The following is a 24,037-nucleotide window of genomic DNA, read 5'->3' on the forward strand; positions in this document are numbered from 1 at the left end:
ACGAATTCATATGATTACACATCGAATTATTATTTTCACAACCGTTATCCGATATATATGTGTATATATATATATATATATATATATATATATATATATATATATATATGTATGTATATATATATATCCTCCCCCCCCCCCCTGTATTCCTATAATGTATAACTTGTACTATACATTGCCTATCTTTCCCTAATATCCAACGTGACTTTGATTGTGCAAACTGTAAATAATTATAATGATATGCTAGAAATAAAATATATTTAAACGGGATTAATTATAGCCTAGTTTGTACCGGTTCTTTTCATTGTTCTGCAGTGAAGATTTGCTAATGTTGATTTAAGTTTTTCAAACACGTTTAATAAAACGTGCAACTTCGAGTGGGAAGAGTTACCGAAAATAAAAACTCCGAGATTTTGACCGTGGCAATGCATGGTCCTCGAGTAAAATAAGTACATAATTTTCGGTGAGAATAGAACAGATGAAACGAAAGTGTGCGACTTGAGAATGATTTCTGAAAAGTCAAGGATTAAGTTGTAACGCTAGGATTTTGAAGATACATAATTCGTTACATGTATGTACATACACATCTTCCCACGGAAGTCAACACATTAGAAATGGAAAGGAAAAAATTGTATTCAAACAGCTATTATGAAAGTCAAATGTCCAAGGTAATATCGTCGATGATGTTATACTCGATACGGAGACGAGGCGAGTGCCAAGAAACCGTATACACACTTAAGTATCGTAAACAGTCTGCCGCCGAATTGGGTGATCGCTCGATATCCCAATGGCACGTGAATTCATTTGCGTAAACGTTAAAGAGACTCGCGTTGACGAATTCACTTCCGGGCTCGACGACGTGAAAATAAAAAATTGAAATAAATAAAAACTGACCAGAAGTCGCCGGTGTGGAATACTACGTAAGAATTTTTTCAAGTCAATAATTCAGAATTCGAAAGTCAGACGGTGTTGGATCTACGTAAAACAGTGTTCCATGGAAGTCCGTACCGCGATTATTTTACACCTTACAAACACGTTTAAAATGTTGTATCTCGCGGATGAAGATAATGCGGATATCTCTTTAGCTCTGCGTCAAATCGTGCGTGTGAGACGACGTATCATACCGAAAACACAACAGTGCATTACGAGTGCGTCGAGGTCGGTGTAGGTGGATCGATACTCGGTCGTCGGGACGGCGTCAAAGGTTGGCATTCGTGAGGCACAAGGAAGGGGGTCTCTCTTCGCAGTCGGTCTCCGGGAGTCGGCGTGTTGAAGGTGCGGAGTAGTTTCCGAGCAGTCGAACGAACCGGTACTCGAACGAATGGCAGCGGCATTGCGGTTTGCACAGAGAGTCGCGAGTTCGCAGCTTTGATGCGGCGCGGTAGCTGGTGACCGAGACTTTTTATCGTAATCTCCGTTGGCGATTTTAGTCATTTCCTGCGGGCACGCGAACACCGGAAGCTCTGTTATTCCGGTTAGGGAGTTTACGCAGCTGACAGATGCCGCATGGTCGGGATAAAGTGGAGATCGACCGCATGGAAATAGTGCAAACTGTGGTCCGTCACTCGAGTGGCAGATAGAGATCGACGATTTTTACCCCACGCGGAGATGATGGTCACGTTCGGGGTGCGGTGCTGATGCGGAGAGGAAGATGCTGCGGTTTATATCGGTAGTCGAATCTCATTTCTGCACATTTCACAGGTATACCATTCGTTCGTAGTTGAGATGTGTTCGATGCACTGTAGTCAGATTTACATTGTTGTGACATGAGCGATCGGTCATTGTTTCTGAAAATATCGATGAGAGATAGGGTTCCAATAATATCACCGACACCGCGATTATTTGTTCGTTTTATCTGATGAATTGAGAAATAAATTTTTTTCGCCAAGTGCAAACCGTATGGGATACTTTTATCAGATACTACGAAACGTCCAGGCTGACCACGTGTTCAAAGCACCACATGAGTTTGACACACTGAGAGAAATTTTTAGTTCCACCTACCGCTCAGTCCTTAACTATTTTCATTTTTTACCACAATCGAAAAATATAGTTATAGGTACACTGAAAGAAATTTCATTGCAATATTTGCTTTTCCCCGTACACAAAAGTACAATAAAATATAGCATTTTAGGGACAATCGGCGGTACAGTCGTGAAAAGTACGATAGTGAATAACGAAATGCACAACATTTATAACAATGTTTCAAAGATCATATAGTAATTCTTGCTTGTCAAGATAATATTAATATATATAGAAATAGTATAATGTCCTATTATTCTAAGAATGTTTATGATTGTACCTCGGTTGTCCCTAAAATGCTATGCGGAAAACCAAATATTGCAATAAAATTTCTTTCAGTGTAGAAAATGAAAATTAGTTTTCTAGTTTTCTGTTACCGGAAAGTCTAGTATCCGTTACTATTCTTTATCATTACGATCAACGTTAGTACTCAATTTTTCTAGATACTGTAACAAATGAAATTTTTCTCAGTGTACACACAGCTTTTGTCGGTTCGAGAATAGGATTGCCGATTAGTTCCAAGTCCCAGAATGTGGTAAGAGAAAACTTTTGAAATTAAAAAACTGGCATGGCGGTATCCCTCATCCTAGCATTCTGCTGTGATGGAAAACATTTGGAATTCTCGACGCTTTCGCTTTCAAATATCATACGGCATTCACTTCTCCGAACTTCACAGCTTCTTCGCGTTTGAGAAAACGACTGTCTCTTCGGACACAGTTAACGTTCAGTACCAATTTCAAGTAGCTCGTGCACTTACTTGGAATTTACATAAGGAAATTGAATCTACTTAACATTGACATCGATCGTGAATCTCGTGAACTTTTATATGTAGTGTATTATACAATATTACACATACAGGCGCCGATCGACGTAAGTTGATTAACGATCCAGGGCCCTGGACTGTTCGCAGATGGTGACATGCCGAGTTCATATCGGGTAAGTTTTCCTGTCGGTGAAAGTGGCGACCAGCAAATTGATAACCGAGGGAAATCCGATGAGAATTTGGGTCATCGCAAACGAAGCAGTTGCAGCAGTGCCTTACGCCGCGGTTGATTCGCCGATGGAAGCGAAACGTTCCGTTCGATAACAAACACCGCACGAGGGTGAAGTGCTTGAAACTTGACAGATGCCACGTGCTCGGATCGAGTTTGAAACGATCTCGTCGCTGGTTCGTCAGCATCGCAATCCGCATAACCGGCGCCGGTAGCGCGGAGGAGAAACGTGAGATCCGTCCGGCGAGCAGCCCAGGGTGCAGGAAAGGGTATAAATAGGCAACGTGTTGGTTGGCTGTTTGGTGGGGGCCGGGAGACGGTTGCTCGTCGGTGAAAATAGAAAAGAATGTTTTTGGATTCCAATTGGACTTGGTTGGCAGAACGATGGGGCAATATGGCCGACTTGGCCGAGCGGGTGGACGATCTGATATGCAGTTTTGACTCGGCCGGTGACACTACCATGGATACACTATCGATGTTGGTGTTCGGTTGGATGCTCTTCGGGCTGATAGTGCTGTGCGTTGGTAAATACGTTTACAATCGGTTCGCCCTGAACGCCATCGGGGCGTCCGGATCCGTTAAAGACGGTCATGGATTCGCGGCGCACGCAACTGTGGACGGTGTTGTCACTCCCGGTGCTGGTGCTAGTGTCGGAGGTCCTGGTGCCGGTGGGCTCAAAGGGAGTGCCCAAAATTCGCGGAACGCGTCCTCTCCGGTTTCAGTTTCACTGAAGTCTTCGTCGATCGGCGCTGGTCCCGGAAATTTGGCCGCTGGTCCCGGCGGAGGTGGGGGTGGATCTTCGGGGTACGTGCCGCCGACACCACCGGTGAGGAAACGGCTCACACGGAAGACTTCCGGTCCCTTGATAAGCCCCGCGCGAAGCTCGAGGGCTCTTCATCTTCCAACTGCTACCGGGGCTGACGCCGAGGCTGTGCGATGGGTGAACGAGCTGATAGTGTGGCTGCACTCGGACCTTGTTATCCTCAACGAGCTACTCGCCACCTGGGTAATTTCACTCAACGAATTCACCGCCGGCTCTGTCGAGGAGGTGAGTCAGGCCTCTGGATCACGCCGTTTGTTTCGGAAGGCGATGTTCCAATTAAGTGCCAATTATTCTTATTGCTATTTCTCTCTCCTTTTGCTATTTATCCCCGACTACGTGTCGTCTGTATGTATATATGTGCGAATGAGGATGAAATAACGAACGAGCCTTTTGTGTGCGGAACGAGCTTCGTGGGCTCGGGGCATTTGAAAGATCGCTGCCGAGCAAACGTGACTTGAATAAGAATAATCACGACAGCTCCGCAGATAATTACGGCTACAGTTTGGCATAACGTGTAACCCGGTCTACTCGGCACGTACGTTCTTAGAAAAAAAAAAATTTCGTTTACGAACACCCGCTCAGTCTCTGTAGTGCATTTGAAGAGAGTTGAATTCAAAAGTTGTGCGAAAGGGATCTTACAGAACGACGTTTCAATTCTGACTCGGCTTACACGGTTACGTTTACTATATACGTGACGGTGTTGCAGTTCTGGAGCGTGTCGCAATTGGCAGACTTTGAGTAATCAACAGCGGCGTCGACTTATGTCGAAATTGACTTGGACGTAAGAAACTTGAAAAAAAAAAAAAAAACAAACAAACACAAATGCTTACGAGATGATTTTTGGCTTTGAAAATTGCCAGAATCGATCGTGTATCGCGTGTTGCAACGTAAAGAACGTCCTTGCATTTATTAATATACTCGGTTGCCGGTGTGTAGGTAAGAACCAAGGAGATGTTCAGCTTCTCCGAAAGTGTGAATTTTCACGTTACGAACCAACAGTGAAGTCAACTTCTTTCCTTGCATCCGTTGAATCCAGAATCACCGAGATATTCTCATCGTCAAGTAATTCGGACGATTCGAAGTGAACCATGAGAAGTATTACAAATTTTACACTGTCAGAGCAGCTGGACTTGAGGCGATTCAACGCAGTTAGGGAGACTCGCTCGCTTGGCCCACTTACGAGTTGCGTTAGAGACTTGTTATCGAATGCAAACAGAGGCGTGCATTGTTCGCTATGGAATTTAGGGATCAGTTTCATTTCAAGGGGCCGGTTGAGAGATTTGGCTTTACTGCGAATGCCGGCGATGAATCGTTCGATCAGTTTTACGACCGACACAGTTGGCTGACCAGCTGTCATAATATAACAATCTTGTGTTTCATTGCCGGGCTGATAAACAATTATAGGTGAACACAGGGATGCGTATCGATCTAACTTTTCCTCCTCAATCAAGATTTTGCAAATCGTACAACAGCCGCGTACTTCGGTGTCTACCAGCAAAATTTATACGTATAGACTTGAGGTCTTATGGGACGTGTATGCGTAACTAAAAGTGAGTCTCGCTGACAATATTGAACACTTCGCAATTTTTGGAAAAATGTATCAAAAGTCCTGAATTTTTGGAACAGTTTTCGTAAAATCGTTATCCATTACACTGAAGAAGTTTTAGAGACTTGAAACAAATAGTTTCATAAATAGAGCATTAGAGTATTTGGGAAAGGGGAAATTTCCAAAACATTCATACCTATTCAGTAGAATAATTTAATAATAATAATAATAATAATAATAATAATAATAATAATAATAATAATAATAATAATTCATTGCCAAAATTAATTTCGAATGTACAGTAAGCTTAAATGTGAGGTCCCTACAGGGGGTATGAAAAAAACTGCCAACTAATATTAAATTTAAAGACAACAATTAGACTACACAAGAAGATCTATCGTTTAAATGATTCTACTCAATAATAAAATACTTAATATTCGTAAAACCACAAAATCAATTCATTCTATACGAAACAAACAAAAAGGTCACTAGAGATTTGTTACACAAATCTTTGTTTAAATAATTTATTAATATCTTTTTCGCATTATTAATATATAAAACGAATTTTATTATTATCTTGGTTGTGATTGATTTTTTTGAGACTTTAATTTCATTGCGAAGTATTCAATATTCTCACCGAGACTCACTTTTGGTTTAGAATATATACGTCCCATAAGACCTTGAATGATTGATTCAGAACACAGTTTTCGGAAGAGCCTAAAGTTAGTAACGTTATCGTAACGAAATATGGGGAAGAAAAATCTTCATTGAGGAATTTTAGAACGATCTTCTAGGAGTTGAATTTTAAAAATGTTAATATGTTTTGTTTATCATGGCTGACTAAGTTTTGGACAATTCTAAAGGTAGGAAGTAACGATGTTTCCGAAACACGCATCGTTACTGCAACGTTATTAACTTCAACCTCGTCTTCTCGGAAACGCGATAGCTTCAAGGTACTGTTCACGGCGAAGTCTTATCACCGGAAGTGAGGCGGTATCGGTCGGTCAAGTATTCACTAACCTTGTTAATTCTAACCTAGATTTTTCATTCGAGAAGAAAGCAATAATACTCCCCCCTTCTTTCACCTTGGAAAAGCTTTTATGATAATGTAAACGAGTTCCGGAAGTATTTGCTTTGCACAATATTAATATGCGCGTAGGCGCGCTTTTGATTAATTTCGAAGCATTGACCGCACACCACCAGGTGCCAAAATATAAACATATGCGGTACATGTATTTGTATACACATGTAGGTGTAGGTATATTTATAGCTGGGTACGTTTGGTGAAATTAATAACGCAAGTAAATAACGTGTTTTCATCTGCACTATAATTACGTGAAAGCGTACTTGTACTGGCCTGGTCGACAGCTGCATAGTTCGATTCGTTTCTCTTGCGAGACAAGGATAACTCGCTACTCAGCCTAGCGGTGAAAGATGTCACCGAGTTCCCTGTTCCGATGTTAAGCCACTTACAAATCGATGCGGCGCCACCTGGTGGAAATAATTTAGACGCCTAACCACAAAATTGGTTTTGCTAATAAGTAGAGAAATTCGGAAACTTTCGTAGTTCTGACATAGAATTTTTCACAGGTTATCGTCGGATTTTATAAACAATTGCAGATTCGCAAATGGATATCATTTGTTGTCGAATATTGTGAAATTCTTGGATTAGAAAAGTATCAAATGTTTGTTACTTTCACAAGACTCGCATATTGCGACAAGGTGAGTTTAAAAATATACGACAGATTTTCTAAATCCGTCTGGAATATGTTCTAAACATAAGATCAGTTTTTGAATGCAGAACGAAATTCTGCTAGGTATTTTTTTTTAATTGTCTGCCGTAAGTTTTCCTCGTGAGAGATATACGACATCTAGCGGTGGTTCAAAAATTCATGGAGTTCAGAAGAACTTGCACTTTCCAACGGAATTCTAATAATACTACGAGAGAAAAATCTATTTTCTCCGTGTGGGAAATTGTTAATCATCTTTTATAGAAAGTTGTGAATTCTTATAATTTTTCGTAAAAAATTTTTTGATTTTATATGCAAAATATTACAATTTTCGACGCCTTTCGACAATTCCCTACGATTTTCAACGAACTGCACTTTATCGTAGTTTGGCGTAGAAATTATTTTCACCAGGGGTGGAACAATTTTCGACGATTCTGGTGTAATTCCGACGTTTGAAATTCTAAGGGAAATTTCACGGAGACCTTTAGGCTGGAAACTTTTTTTATATCGTGACGTCATCGCGTGGCACGAGGCGCGTTTCGAATCGATAAGCGTCGCAGCTGTGACGTCACCGCAACCCCTTATACGCCTGTATCCATAAACGTATAAAACTCACCGAACCACCGCGGGTAAATTATCATAAATTTATAATGAGGTTCGTACCTGGATACGCGTACAACATAGGTATAGATAAAATCGCGCTTAACGATCAAGCTCGCGCTTTCGATCCGAACCCTTTGTAATCGTCGAAACGTGATTATAACTTTGAAATAGAAAGCTTTAGTCAATATTTTATACTCTAGGCTGGGTGCTCGGCTAGATGTGCTGTCTAATCTTCTCTGACCATTAAGCAACTGTTACTTTCAAACTGTCTGCGGGAATCTCTTGCTAGACTCGAGAAATATACGTAGAAGCGAAGTAATTGCCAGAAAGAGAGATCTAAAATGAATTACTGTTCGGTGGGTACCGCACCGGATGTGCAGGGTAGGTATATGAGCGTTAGAATCTTGGAAGCTAGCAAAGTATAAGAAGCCGTCTAAAAACAAACTTGAATCACCGCTGTATGATATTTTAATCGTCATTGGTCGAAGATCGGGAAAACTGTTGGTAAACGTTTTTTGAATTCAAATTTCTTTCTTAAATTTCGTGCAATAGCGAAAATATTTTTAAAAATGACGAGAAATTCTTTCGTTTAGATTTTCGGATATCAATTTTCCTGTAATCACGGGGGACGTAGCTGCGTAAGGAGAACTCGTTACGTACGTCCAATTTACGACGATGTGTGAACTCCTTTTAACTCTTTGCCTATGCCATAATGTACGTAGACAGAACATACTTATATCTATACTTACGTCGCTTTTATGTACATACATACATATCGCGTGCAGAACTTTGAGCGCACATGCGCAAAGACATGTGGTTATTTCGAACGGATGACGTCAGCGGCGGCCACTCGTGAGGCCACTGACAGCCCGTGACGAAACCTTCGCCTCTATACCGTCTGTTTCTGATGTAATGAAAAATAAAATAATCCTCGCCGAAGCGATGACGCCGCCGGTCTGCACTGTATATGTACACTGAGAGAAATTTTCAGTTCCGGTTACCGCTCAGTCTTTAACTATTTTTATTTTTTACCACAATCGAAAAATATAGTTCCAGGTAGAAAAAAAAAAATTAGTTTTCTAGCTGTTACCGGAAAGTCTAGTATCCGTTGCTGTTCTTTCTCATTACGATCGCTGTTGCTATATTTTCTTGCAACTGTTGCGAAAATTTAACGCTTGTGTGACGATAAATTGACGTTGAAGCCTTATTTAACTAAAAAAATAGAGTAAACCTCACAAACTGATTTTGCGTTGCAATTACCAAAAAAGGATCGACAGTAGCGCAAAATGGTTAGGCGCACCACGTTTTTCGTAATTCCAACAGTATTCAAACAGTTTTTTAACGATACCTGTTTTACTCAATTTTTCTAGTTACTGTAACAGATGAAATTTTTCTCAATGCATACACGTCGTTGAAAATGAGACCGGTTATCTCAACTCGGCTTTGGGGATGTATAAAAATGTTTTTTTTTTAAATGTTGCAAAAATACTAAACGAATGAAAAGATACTTTTATTTGCTTCCGAAAGTTCGTTTTCTTCTTTAGGAATTCCCTATCTCAAATTTGTCTCAAAAAAATCTGGCTTCAAAATTTCGGAAGCAGATACACACAATACAAATATTTTTACAGTATCGCAGGGTTGATTTTTGGCAACGGATTGATTACTGCGAATTAGAATGCACTCAGCGTGCGGCGCAAAGACTTCCATGTCATTTGTACCCAAGTTCTTATTAACGTCACGCGACTTATATTTATACATTATCGTTAGTTTACATTCGCTATGGAGGAACCGCGCTGTAATGAGCGAATTAATTATGCGCGTCGCGCACGTGTTGGAATTCATGATTGAGATGTGTATATGTTTTGACATCCCTACGCATATGCACGTCGCGATTAGTGTCAGCTCCGATTATAAGCCCGCATGTGATTTTTCCGTACTTTCACCAACTCGACAAAACGTAACATAACTCGTTTCAATAGTATACCTACATTTCGATGTTGGGAGTATTATCAATAACCCGTCGTAGACTGTGCGTCAATCAATAACATAATTATAGATAAAGGTAGTGTCAATAAACTTTTGGAAAGCCAATTAATTCGGATAAGTTTTCCTTGTTGCCGCATCGAAGCGTCGAATTCCATCGGCGGGTCTCCAATACTTTGCGCTTCATTGACAGGGGATGAACTTATAGCTGTGACCAAGGGCTGTTACAGCTTTGAAAGCGATCGATCGACGGGTGGAGCGTCATTTTCCTACTCGTAGGGTCTGATAGGTTTGTTCCTTCGCAGATTGAAGCGATAGATCGATAGGATAAGACAGGGACGTGGAAGATCAGAGCCTCTGATATTTTTAAGGAAATTCATGTATATGCATGGGTCAACGAGCTGATAGTATGGTATGGTACAAATTGTCAAACAAATTTTGAACATGGCTGTTTATACTGAAGAAGAAATAATCGCGAAAACTGACGAGATAATGTTGAATATGTGATATTTTCTCTAAGCTAATTAACGGATATATCACGTACATAAATAATGTAGTACGATAATGGTTCGAATTAAAGGAAAGAATAATATGAGTCACGCATATACGCGGCAGTAGCTGGAACGTAAAAATTTATACGTAACAAGTAGAGAGCCTATGTCATCGGCTATAAATTGCTCCAAGGAGTGGCTGCACACTGACCACCAATTATACCTATATAATGTTGCTTAACGATAATGAAATTGTGACGCAATTATAAAAGCAGATATTCGTATAAATTCGATTGAAATGCTTATATCATTACGCGAAATAGCTTGTTATAAAAAAAACGATTAACATAGCATTTAATTTTAATTTGTTCAAACGGCGCAGCTTTATACCCGTTTTCAGGACTTTTTACGTATTAGTATTACAAATTGAATCAACAGACACCGTACATACATTGAAAATTTAGATTACCTCTGCGAAGAGTAAAGACGGTGAACAATTATTGTTCAGAAAGCAGTTCTCTGGTTTGATTCATTATTTTTAACACTTTCAGTTTTCCGGGATATTGAATGGTGCCGGTTTTTTTGAACGGTGTATGAAATTATTGTTTCTCTTAGTGCCAAGGTTGTAGCCGAGCGTAAGAGGAATCCAAGGATATGCGACAAAGCATCCTTCCCATGCCTTATTCGTGAGTTATTGCGTATTGAATAAGAACGCCAGAACGGCGTTGCCCCAACTAGCGGTCGGGCACTAGCGCGATCGGCTCGCGCGCTAGTCACACTTTCCTCGCTGGCTACTCTCATGCTTCCAGACGCGATATGTCCTCACAGAATCGTCAGAATGTCGCTTTGTTAGGTATCGTTGGAATCCTCTCGACGTCCGCTACAAGGTCCACGTAGACAAGCGCCTCAATTTTTCACCCACGAAATTTTTATAGCTCAAATACCTGATTCAAAATGCCTAATCCTTGGCATATACTACGGCACGCGGTTTTCTTTGGCTATAAGAAATATTCAATGAAAATACGCAGATCGGTTTGCGGATCAGGGTGTGAAGATACGGTTCGAGAGTCGTGGCGTGTGTTACGGGATCCAGTGGATGATAGACGGTCCGTAACCCGTTTTCATTTTTTACCGAATTTAATTCTGGATCCCCACCACACCAGAACCGGCCAAGGTCTCTCGTTCGCTGTACGGTTCGCGATTACTCAGGCGACCATGGTTTCGGCAGACGTGATATCATGGCTAATTAAAAACCTGACCGCAGGCATGCATGTAACTATGAATTTCTAATGTAACAACGCTAAAAGTTGGTGAAAACTAATTTTGTGTGCTCCGTATTGACTTTCTGCTTATGTCACTGCTACTCTACGGAGTTCCGTGCGATGTTCAGCTGTGCGTGAAAGAGAAAACTAGGAACCACGAGTGAACGGAGAACTGCGATCCGTTAGGTTTGGATTCAAGCGCACCTTTCCTTCTGTATTATTATACTTACGGCTTACCAGTCGTAGAGTAGAAATTATCGTCCCTGAACCATTTTACTTTGCAACAAGGTGGCAGCTAGATTAAAGCGGTGTGGACTTGTTTGATTCATGCGGTTCATTTCAAATGAAATTTGTTGGCAGATTGTCTATCTGGTTAAAAAATTGTGTCAATCGTATAAAATTGTGATATCGTGCATTTTTTTATGCCTATACGCCAACCGAAAAATTTCATTACTTTTCTCTTTAACATCAACTCATGTTCCATACCACTACAGGAAATTCAAAGGAATCTGCAGCGAAACGTGATATTGTAATAAAACAAAGCCTGTGCTGTTTTTGCACGCCGTTTACATGTCTGCATACACAGTTTGGATAAGAAGGCGTTGGTAAACAAATTAAAAGGAAGCTAAGAATAACTCAAGCATTTTATCTTCAGTCGCGACCTCATTATACGTACATGCCAGTCGCTGACACGCATTTACGTCCGTTTCTGATCACTTCACTTTTTCTTATACCGAAGGGCCAAAACTTACATAACACTGAATGATTGACACACATAATTTTACTCGCTAAAAAAAAAACTAAACTAGTTTAAGTGCAGTTGGATGTTATTATTTTATATCTTAGTTAGGCAATCATCACAAATTTAGCCTCAATGATGGCAATGAAAACAGATTGTTATGATAACAAAAGTTCAACCATGGAATTGACATTTTCCAATCACTTGTGTATCTCATCAATCGAACTCGTTAGTGAACTCAAAATTTTGACACGTAGCAAGTTGAAAAAATGTGAATTTTTTTTAAATACAACAATTCCTCGAAGATGAATCGATCATTTTAGAATAATTTCTCACCTAATTTTTTGTACATACGGTAAGAAAATAAACAGGCTTAAAGACGAAATTAATGGCCGAGTAAATAAATCTTTCTTCAAACTTCTCTCGTATAAAACAAAGTTCCATTATATATAAACATGTTCCAATTTCCATTTTTTTCTTTAGTTCCCATGTACTGCAGTGTAAAAAAAATATATGAGACGTATATTTGTAATGTGGATTGCGTGTGACCTTTACAGTGGCAATTGCAAGAGGCAGTATTAGGGATAAGGATAACGATTCGAGGTTTGTGGTTTCTGTGGGAACATCAAATCAACTAGTCGTTCCCACAAATCAATTCCTTTGTTTACATTATTCGTGTGTAGAAATTAGTCGGGTTAGAAATCAATGTCCTACATGTAGGCCATGGCAGCGGATCACGCGATGTAAAAATATGGTGAATTCTCAGAGCTATGTTACAGTTAACGATCGATCATGCATAGAAAATGGGAAGTTGGCGCAGTCGTACGGTTGTAAAGATGTGCATACACCGAATTTGAAAAATTACGCTCGTGCAGAAGGGTCATTAGTTACTGTTTTTCACTCACAAAAGATGGATTCGTGTGCTTTTTAAAGTTAAGCACAGCAAAAGAAACCCAATGTTCAATCCGTATAGATTTACTAAACGTGTCTCGCTGCAGGATTGGTTTCCTGGTTTTTCTTTTTTCTTTTTTATTATTTATATCCTGTTACATCTCGAGCGAAGTAACTAGATCCAACCAGGTACTGTAATTACACTAATTATATACATTCGGGTACCGTACACGAAGCGATGAAAAACCATTTTAGTCTTGGATGCACGAAACTGTTTAGCGTATTTGCAACTCGATCCAGTGTACGCAGTTACATACGATATAGTCCATTTGCTCCAACTTACCAGCTAATTATCTACTTTCAGCATGGTGTCGGTGTCGAGTTCGTGCGGGTTCTTCCCGAGACGCATTCACCTGTCCTTTCGAACATCTTCTGCGAATGCGACTCGAAGGACGACGTCGTAAGTGTGTTTTAACCGAATTATAAATAACGCTCCAGCGTTGAATAATTGTCATGATCGATGACGTAGCATCATCTACCCCTGAGTAATTATTCGTTGACAATTGCTTGACGTTGTGTATTTACAGACAATTACCTGCGACTGCGAAGCGACGCCGGCTCTTCAGCTAAAAGCGTTCCGACAGCGAGGTGAAAAGGTCGAAGCCAGTCACTATCGCGTCAACGTTAACCGTTTCCGAGCGCGACTTCACTTGGTCTGTATCACAGAAAAGCTGCTGCTGGATCTGAAGTGCGACGGATGGCCGGAGGTTCGTTAAATGTTTACCTAGTAGTTGACTATACCAAGTAAATCTCACCCTCGTGCTCTTCTTCTCCTGCTACGGAGCACTGCCAATTAGTCATCATTGAGAATTTCAGTGACGAACCTTTACCAACGCGGTAGACTTCGCCTGTTCATTCAACCGATTGAATTGTCAACGAAATTGTTACCGAACGCTTCACCCCTAGGTCAAGGTGTCTCTGGCTCCGGTTGGAACCATAAAGAAGGACCTGGACGAGAGCCAGCTGCAAGAGGTCGTGACCGAGATCGTCGTCGGTGCGCTTCGTGGCACCAACGTTCATCTGAACCTCGTACAGTACCCAACCTGCCCCAGACTATGGAGAGAACCACCACCGCAGCCGGGATTCTCCCTGCCTCTTCACTACGACAGTATGGTGAGCAAAGTTTTTTAAAGAGGTAAGAATTAGTAGGTGGTTAAAAAAGTGGGCCAATTCTGGGAACTTGTTTATCCACCACCATTGCAAAGATTCAATTTGATAGGGGTTTGTTTTATTCAAGAGGTTCCTTTTATTCACAAATTTATAATGGCAAGGAGGGTAAACTATCCAACAACGCTTTCTCTAAATTTGAAGTAAATCGGTTGAACCGTTTCTGCGACATCGCGCAAACATTGCACGTAGTTAAATGGCCAACGTTACTGCGAATGACATGGATTCCAAAAGTTCATCCTCCTTTTCAGTCCCCTATACACATTCGTATGATTAAACCTCCTCGATTTGGTGCGATTCTCATGTATCCTCTGTTTACCGGCGATAAATAAACGAATAAACGAACACGTTCTCCAATTCGCTTTGCTTGTAGAATTATTCGAATACAGTGACAGATCAACAACATCTTCAGATCCACCAGAGGCACTCCCCTACAATGCAATACGCCCGTGGCGACCGACGACTTTTGGTCAAGATTGTGAAGGCATCCGATATCGGTGGCGCCGAAGGGTGCAAGGAACCCTACTGCGTTGTAGAACTCGACGAACCACCACAGAAAAATCAAACTTCCATCAAAAAGGACAACGTCAACAATCCGCATTGGGACGAAGCTTTCTTGTTGTAAGTCTCATGTATTGAAATACCATCGGTGGGACAGTCACTTATACGGTTACTCGATTCGTGTAAATTAACCGCTCGGACGAAGGTGTTGAATTCTCGTAGCTATTCATTAATTCTCTAAATACCCCCAAATCCACAAAGTCATGCGAACGTTTTTCGTGCCGGATTCTTTGCGGTCTCAAAGAACTTCCGGGAACCCTGGGAGGTCTTTGTTGAATGTCTTATTGTGAGATGAAATTTCTTTTCAGCGACGTTAGTCAGAACACGTCGGAGGTGCTGTTGGAGGTTTACGACCACGTTAATAAAGGGCAGCGTTTCCTGGGACTTGGGATCGTGGGTGTGGAGGAATTGCTGATCAACCCTAGTCAGAGACAAATCATACCTCTGCAGGCTCGGCCTTATGAACAGGACGAAGTTACGGGGACCCTGACAGTCGAGGTAGCATGAGGCGTGTCACTGACATTCCCTTTTTTCGACAGGGGATTTTTGGGCTTCGCTATGTACTGTACCGAGCATCGAGTCGGACCGATGTCCTCGCATTTGTTCGTTGCTCCTACAACTTTGTTCCGTTTGACCATTGCGAATGCTTCGATGGTGCGGCTAGTCTCACTCGATATTTCGACTTTCAGTTCCTCTTCATCGAGGGCGCCGAGGTGCCGCAGATCGGGACCAAACCGTACAAAGTCAAAGAGAGCATTAAGCCGGTCCAATCGCCGACCCGTAGCTACACACCAACAAAACATCTGAACAACACTAGCTTAAATTACAACAACGGTAACAGCACCTTTATCTTATACGATTCTGGCAGTCAGTCTCCAGGGGGTGGTAATTATGATATACACAGTCGATTATTCCGTGTGGTCTACCCTCTGATCGTAGTACGCCGCCAACAGTTTTTTTTTTTTTTTGTCATAGTTTTTATACTTTCCAACCTCTCCCATTACATCCGTTCTTATCGTACCTTTCCATTTATTAATTTCTCAATTTTTAATTTCTTATCGTGTTCACTTTTTGTCCATATATATGATTACTCGGTTTTGTACCCATGTGTTGTCTTTACCCCGTTTTCGTTTTTTAACCTCTCTCTTTTCCTTATGTGTTTATTGACTGGTCGTTGTATAGAATTTGGGGAAATCGACATTAGACTAGACTTCAGTTTATCCATTTTTGATTGCTTGACGATCAGAAACCAGAACGTTGCATATGAAGTTTCGGTCCAATTTCAGATTACCTCTCCAATGGGAATGGGCTCGATTCTCCGTACAGGACGGGCCAATTCAACGGGAACAAAGGGACGCTGATAGTCCACAGCCAGCAGAGAGTAAGTTTGGTTTTGTTCAGCTACAGACTAAGAGTGGAATCATTGAAATTTGTTTGATAAAAGATTCGGATCCCATTCTGTTGTCATTAACAAAAATGCATACATACTGTTTTCTCTTTACAGCAGCCAGAGCGACAGATCGTCAAGGTACGAGACATTACACCATCATCATCTTTTGAATTGTTGTCTAAAATTTAAATTTGCATCTTGTGTCTGTGGAATTTCAAGAGTTTAGCTTCAAATCCCGTGTACAGTAACAAATGACGCATCTGCCATTTTGTTTTATCTTATTTAACAAGCAGACTTTTGTTGGTATACATTATCTCTGTATTGTCTTTTTGGATATATGTTGTACTGACTACTGGGTTTGAAACGTGCGGGATTCCGTTGACGATTAAAAAGATTTTGGAAAGTACGATCGAACAGGTTTTGAAAAAATTTTGAAATTCTGATGCCGACTTGAATAATTCATCGGTATTTTTATTAAAATCAGCTGGCAGCTAAGGTAGAGAACTCACCAGACGAGAGACTGACTTTCCAAACCTAAATTTCAGAGCCTAATAATAACGAATGCTGAGTGCCGTGTGTTTACTAATCCAACAGGTTGCACTGACGGAAGCTGGAAATTGGCAAGAAGTCTCGCCTGAGGTAATTGCTTGTTGTTTTTCCTTTCCTCTCCCGTTTCATGTACTCTGCAGCTAAAAATCTTTAACTCTTGCAAAAAGATAGCCGATCGATGTCGTGCAGTCATCATTGGACACATATTTTTCGTCACTCAGAGCCATTAAAAAAGCCTATTCTATCTTTCAGCACGGTACAAAAGTCAACAGCACGGGATCGGGTCCAGAAAGCACTCCGAATTCCTCAAATTCTGAAGGACTCAGAGGTTCGTAAGGTCGCGAGTTTTCTCGCCGTTAATTATTTAAACGATAATTTTTTACCAAGCCAATTTTATTCTCGCAGAGAGAGGTAGGACGCGGAGAAAACGCCGGGACTTTTTTGGGACTATAAAGAGGCGCCTTGGCCGATCAAAGAACAGGAGTCGGTCTGTCGGACCCGAAGGTGATGCGCCGTACGAAGAAGCCCATTCGAGGTCGATATCAGCCGACAGAGCTCGCGATCCTGGCTCAGGTGAGAATACCATGAACATAACGCGAACAAAAAACAATAATTTCTATAGTATAAAATAATCGCAGACTGTCGTTATTATTACGTTTTCGTTCAACACTGACTTAACACTCGGGATTTTTGGCACATAAAATTTCATACACTTTGTCATAAGATGTGCATGAAGTATCTGCGTACATGTAATTGTTATGCGTTAGTTTTAAAAATGACAAATCGGACGTTTCTCTTCTTCATTTATCTCGTGATTGATGTGTAGTTTTACTAGGATCGATTTAGTTTGTAAAGAAGATCTAGTGTCAGGTGGGGAAAAAAAAAACGAAGAATTACGTACAGAGATCGATTAAGAAATACTAATGTCAAAGCATCATTCAATTGAGTCCATTTTTCTATTGTAGTATTATAGGAATTTTTCAATCACTCGGTAGAGTCTCGCGCCAATCGTATCACAACCTTTCTACGTAATTTGATTAACATGAAAAGCTCTGTACATGTTCGCATTGAATAGCGGGCTGTACTTTTGTGTACATAAATATTATTGGCTGCCGGAAATATTGTTTTGCCTGATAAGTGTCAAACAATAAGTACATATGGAATGTGTAAATGAAAGTGAATAGTTGTATGTAAGATTATTTCATTTATTCACATAACTTGACGTAAATAGTTTCTCTTATCATCGTTTTCATACTCACTGTACACTCTCTGTTTTTATTTACATATTATAACCAAAACGGCACCTACTCAAATTGGTAAGTTCATTTCACAGTTGTATATAAAAATACATTTGATACATTTATCGTTTCGCTTTTAATTGAATTGCATTTTTGTATAGCTGTTAGTAATTGAATAGGGTATATACTTATATGTATACCGAACCTGAACGTGGAAACAAGCCGTCTCGGCGCCTGCAGACAGGCAGCCCGAGTTTCAATCTGCCATCTTAGGAACGATATCGTAACGCCCGGTTGCCTATATGCAGGCGCAGAACTGGTCGATTCCACGTTTAGGCCCGTTTTACACGATTTATACCTGCCCAAAAGTAAAGTTTGGAGGACAATAATATTGTGTAGGTGTATGGAAATAGAAATTTTGAGGGTATACCGCTAGAGATTACTAGAAATGTTCGTCCATCGAGTGAAATCTTCCTGTGAAATTGTAAATTTTCATATGGCAAACTCCTGGCGTGTAATGCAAGAACATTTACACAGGTTTGCTGTCCGTACCAGGAAGAGAAGAACAGTCTAGGAGGTCGAGTCTGAGCGAGGCTTCTGCAGTGAGCGGAACTTCGACGCGAACTTACCTGAACGAGGCTTCGACCCTCGTTCTGGAAACCCTGGAGAACGGGATAAAGAAGTGAGTAAAAATTAGAGTAATATTTTTAAAAAAAGTTTCCTTCGAATGTTCATTTTGACAGTCGATCTCAGGCTTTGTAATCCATAAATTTCGAGTCTGAAATTGTAAACTTTCGATAATTTACAGACACTACCTCGTGCCGTTGTCTCTCGCGCAAAAGAGTAAATGGAGGAAAAAAGGCACGAAATTGCACATCTTCAACGATCATACCTTCATTGCGAAACACATGCCAGGGTAAGATTAAATTGTCAAGTGACCTGCGTTCACTTGAGAGAAAATAACGAGGGGGGAAAGTAAGGGGAGAGAATTGGTAGCGTTATCGATGAATTTTTTTCTGCAATATTCAGAGGCACAATTTGCGAGGTTTGCAAGCGAACTTTGGCTCGAAGGTTGGGTAAGCAGGGCTACGAGTGCAGGGACTGTCAGCTTAAATGTCACAAGCATTGCCACGTCAAAGTCGACTCGACTTGCTCATCGTCGACCATACAGAGCATCGAATTGTGAGTAAAACGAGATGATTTATCATTTGAAAAATAATATCGTAGTTATTCATTTATTTATTTACTTGATCGATTTTTATCTTAAAATTATGACAATAAAGTCGTACAGAATAAAAAATATTATATATTTTCGTGCGGAAGGAAAAAGGAACGGGGTTGCATACATTTTTTAATAATAAGTGATATTTCGATTCGATTAATTTGACGAAACGATATTTTATTCAAATCATATACTAATCAGCAAATATTGTGCATTTTTTTCATAATTTTTTAATTCTACGTATTATACAAGCTTCTTGAGCTTTTTCTTTAATTTCTTCATGTCCTTCAGGTGATTTTCAATTTTAACTTTATTTACTCGCATCTCTTTATCTAATAACAATAATATTCATCTTAATAATAATAATAATAATTCATAATTAAAAAAAAATAAAACTCGCAGTAAGATATTTATACCACAATTTTTCTAATGCAATTTTATTTTGACCTTTGAAAAGGTCCCTTCTGCCAGTACTGAGCGAATAGGATAGGTAAGCTGAACAAATAATAAAAGAAAAAAAAAAAAAAAAGGAAACAATCCCAAAAAATAAACTAACAATCAATTGACAATTCTCTCCTACGTTTCTCCTGTGCATGATTTGCTCCGCATTTATGTAACTGCAACCTGTATAATTTTTAAACAATCAGACATTTTTCCTGCTCGTGTTTTTCCGTAGCTATGAACCAACGCATAATGTTTGGCAAGGCTTCTTTGCTACCCCGGAATTAATTGACGATATTTTGTCAGTGATAATTACGACGACTAATCGCTTTTCATTCTATGTTTTACCTATCCTATATTATATATTTTGTATGAATATTTGGCAGTATGCGTGAATTTTTGGCAAAGCTTTAAACAGTATTTCTCCCTCCTTTATATAATTATTCTTGCAAGTACAATTCTTCGACCATTGCGAAAGTCGAAATATGCAATGTTTGAGCGATATTTTAATAGACTCAGCGTACGTTATGAATATATTTTAGAACTATTTTGAGATATGCACTTGTTCATTCCTTTCAACACTTTTTTTCAGTACAGCAATTTACACCTTTATTTGGATTCTGAAACGTCTAAGGTCTTCTCGATGAAAGTTGTTCCCCTAAAATATGTAATCGCGATGTTTGTATGATTTTGTTATTCTGTTTTTTCTGAAGGATAATTTTCATCGAGGTGTATGTCAATCTTTCTCTTCTGTTGTGCTACTAATCCTTGCTCGTTTTATTACCCATGTAATTTTTAAACAATAATAATTGCATTCATAATAATACTTACCCGTCGGTATTGATTGTTGATATCTATTGTAAATACACAGACTTGATAATTGTGCAACTACTGCGTACTAATTTATTCATATGATTTCAGAACGTACATAAAAAATACGCAACACGAACGAAAGCCATCGACTCGACTATGCTAGTGAGAAGTTGTAAATTAAATATTACGATACAATTACATTAATAACATTAATAATAATGATAATAATATTAAAATTAATTTATGATAACGAATAAATAATCGATAACAATCACGTTTATTATCCAGAATACGAGTCACAGAATTAACGGTAATAACACACTGAAATATAATCTAAAGAAACACAAAGATGTGAATAATATTAATGATTACAATATTATTAATAATAGATACATATATATAATAATATATTACAAACAAAGATGGAAATATAATTTCAATATGCCTAAAGTGATATATGGACGTATATATATATATATACACAGGTATGTTTCAAACAATGACCTGTAACGCGTTGTTCCTTTCATGGATCAACTTTTGACAACGCAATTATGCGTCATTAATTAAACTGAATGAACGTTTGACTTATGCACGATAAAATTATCACTTAATCTTTGCAGAAACTACCAGTCTCTCTATCTATTTCTCTAATCGTTTATACCAATCTCAATTTTCCGAGTACACGTTCCTGTAACACACTCGGTCATCATAATTATACAATGCCAATTCGGGTATTAATTATTTTTACATCGCCTATAAAATGTGCTACGAAAATTATTGTAACAAAAATCCTCGGTACGCTGGAACGGAAATTGCAATTAAAAAAAAAAAAGAAAACCCGACGCTCAATTTTTTTCTTCTTTGGAGACCCGAATCTTATACTTATTTGTTTAAACAATTCTAGTGTTCGTCGTAAATTATCCGTACAAAGTTCACGCACCTGTGATTTTTGAAGATATAATGCGTAATTAAAAATTACACGCCAGTGATTTAGGCCACTAGTGACAATATTTTATAATTAGATTAATATAAATGATGATGAAAAAATGAGATCCTGCAAATTATATACGAGGTATAAAACAAATTGAAAATCATTATGAATAAATATATATATAATATATTACACTTATAAATAAAGAAGCTAATGAACGATGACTGCGAATAAAGAATTAGAATCGTTTTGTTAAATTCAAAGTTGAGAATATAATCATATAATCTTTACGTAATATATATACAAATCATGCAATCAACTATAATTTGATGCAGTTTTTCAATTTTCTATACGATATGGTATCTCTATTATACCTAGATACGTCTTACTATATTTCGCTGTAAGATATTAATTATACTCATTAGGTACACATACATACATACACACAACACGTACATTTAATTCTCTGATGCTTTTAATTCTCCGCTTATCTGTCTCTCTCTCTCTCTCTTTCTCTCTGTCCCTGTCACTCTATTTATTTTTTGTAAAGCTTACTATATTGAAAAATATATACAGATATACATCTACCGTTGCAAATGAATTATTGAGTCAATCATTGTTGAAATTTTCTTATAATTTATTTAATTTTAAACAAGCGTATACCGAGTGTCTCGAAAAATGGCTATTATATAAATGAAGTATTTCACAGAATTTTTGGAGTAATTATAGAATACTTTGCACAAGCTAATCAACGTACACTCACAAGAAGATGCGAAAATTGCGTAACCATTATTTATGATGAAACAATTAACGTACGGGTACAATTGAAGCTGTTTTTGATTGTTTACAATACGCGCAAAATGTATGCCTAATTTTTTCTGCCTTCCCTGGAGTATATCAGTTACTGAAATGGATCCATCCGTACATACACTCCTGTAGATACTTTAATAATTTTTGCTCTTAATTAACATGACATTTTGCATTCTGACAACATAAAAGAAATTACAGCAATAGTTAAGATGATGAGGAATCTCATTATTTATATCCACATTTCAGTATATTATGTACATAATACATAGCTTTTTGAAATGTAAGAAAGTAAGAGGAATAGAATTGATTGAATTATATATACGATCTAGTGCCTATTTACAGATACTTATAATATATAATGCACTTTGCACATGTATTATTGATGATACTATGCTTTGTAATCTGTACTATGTAACGAATTGTATGTTCACGCTCATCACACAAGACAAATAGTAAAGAATGGGTAAATGATTATTCGTAGTGTTTCACCTTAGCATTGAAAATTCTATTTGACACTTCTGTAATTATTTATGGATTCGAATGATTTCTCGTTTTTTGCCTGTAACTCTTTATCCACTACTCACAGCGTATTGGGACTGCATCGAATTTGCATGACCTTTACTTGACTAATTAGACTCCCAGGAACTCAGAAAACGCAGCAAAAAGAGCGTGGAATCAACGGGAGAGAAATGACGACGAAAAGATCACCAGCTGAAAAATGTGAAAAACTCAGGTTCTGGTTTTCTGCCTGTAACTTTTCATCCGTTGCTCGCAGCGTATTGGGACTGCGCCCAATCGATTTCTCTCGCAAAATTACGTCCGAATAGTGCACGAAAGAATTTATTCCAGCACTTTTCAAAATCGCGAAAATTTTCACCAAAAATACAAAGGGGTTAGTTAGCCTTACGTATTTTTGGGCCGAAAAATTTTTGGTCTCAGATTCGATTCGCATGACCTTCTCCCGACTAATTGGACCCCCAGGAACTCAGGAAACGCAGCAAAAAGAGCGTGGGATCAACGGGAGAGAAATGACGACGAAAAGATCACCAGCTGAAAAATGTGAAAAACTCAGGTTCTGGTTTTCTGCCTGTAACTTTTCATCCGTTGCTCGCAGCGTATTGGGACTGCGCCCAATCGATTTCTCTCGCAAAATTACGTCCGAATGGTGCACGAAAGAATTTATTCCAGCACTTTTCAAAATCGCGAAAATTTTCACCAAAAATACAAAGGGGTTAGTTAGCCTTACGTATTTTTGGGCCGAAAAATTTTTGGTCTCAGATTCGATTTGCATGACCTTCTCTCGACTAATTGGACCCCCAGGAACTCAGGAAACGCAGCAAAAAGAGCGTGGGATCAACGGGAGAGAAATGACGACGAAAAGATCACCAGCTGAAAAATGTGAAAAACTCAGGTTCTGGTTTTCTGCCTGTAACTTTTCATCCGTTGCTCGCAGCGTATTGGGACTGCGCCCAATCGATTTCTCTCGCAAAATTACGTCCGAATAGTGCACGAAAGAATTTATTCCAGCACTTTTCAAAATCGCGAAAATTTTCACCAAAAATACAAAGGGGTTAGCCTTACGTATTTTTGGGCCGAAAAATTTTTGGTCTCAGATTCGATTTGCATGACCTTCTCTCGACTAATTGGACCCCCAGGAACTCAGGAAACGCAGCAAAAAGAGCGTGGGATCAACGGGAGAGAAATGACGACGAAAAGATCACCAGCTGAAAAATGTGAAAAACTCAGGTTCTGGTTTTCTGCCTGTAACTTTTCATC

At 39.1% G+C, this 24,037-nt stretch overlaps 1 protein-coding gene across 10 annotated transcripts; it reads left to right on the forward strand.

Moving 5' to 3' along the window:
• The first annotated feature begins 796 nt into the window (after window positions 1-796).
• LOC107227550 lies at window positions 797-22,735 on the forward strand. Of its 10 annotated transcripts, XM_015668735.2 has the most exons (18): window positions 800-1,701; window positions 2,930-4,059; window positions 13,444-13,539; window positions 13,667-13,846; window positions 14,046-14,252; window positions 14,680-14,927; window positions 15,176-15,365; window positions 15,557-15,752; window positions 16,154-16,248; window positions 16,372-16,395; window positions 16,852-16,896; window positions 17,059-17,134; window positions 17,212-17,379; window positions 18,582-18,726; window positions 18,853-18,960; window positions 19,074-19,226; window positions 19,724-19,756; window positions 20,629-22,735. In XM_015668735.2, exons 2-17 carry the CDS (start codon window positions 3,358-3,360, stop codon window positions 19,749-19,751), a joined length of 2,661 nt encoding a protein of 886 aa, XP_015524221.1. In that variant the 5' UTR covers window positions 800-1,701; window positions 2,930-3,357; the 3' UTR covers window positions 19,752-19,756; window positions 20,629-22,735. The 10 variants fall into 10 exon arrangements, with proteins under 10 accessions (XP_046598359.1, XP_015524221.1, XP_046598360.1 ...); XM_046742403.1 differs by lacking the exon at window positions 19,724-19,756 and having other exon boundaries at window positions 797-1,701; window positions 18,600-18,726; XM_046742402.1 differs by lacking the exon at window positions 19,724-19,756 and having other exon boundaries at window positions 801-1,701; window positions 2,878-4,059.
• The last annotated feature ends 1,302 nt before the right edge of the window (window positions 22,736-24,037 follow it).

Source organism: Neodiprion lecontei, chromosome 5 (assembly GCF_021901455.1).
Source record: "Neodiprion lecontei isolate iyNeoLeco1 chromosome 5, iyNeoLeco1.1, whole genome shotgun sequence".
In the NCBI taxonomy this organism is placed as follows: Eukaryota; Metazoa; Arthropoda; class Insecta; order Hymenoptera; family Diprionidae; genus Neodiprion; species Neodiprion lecontei.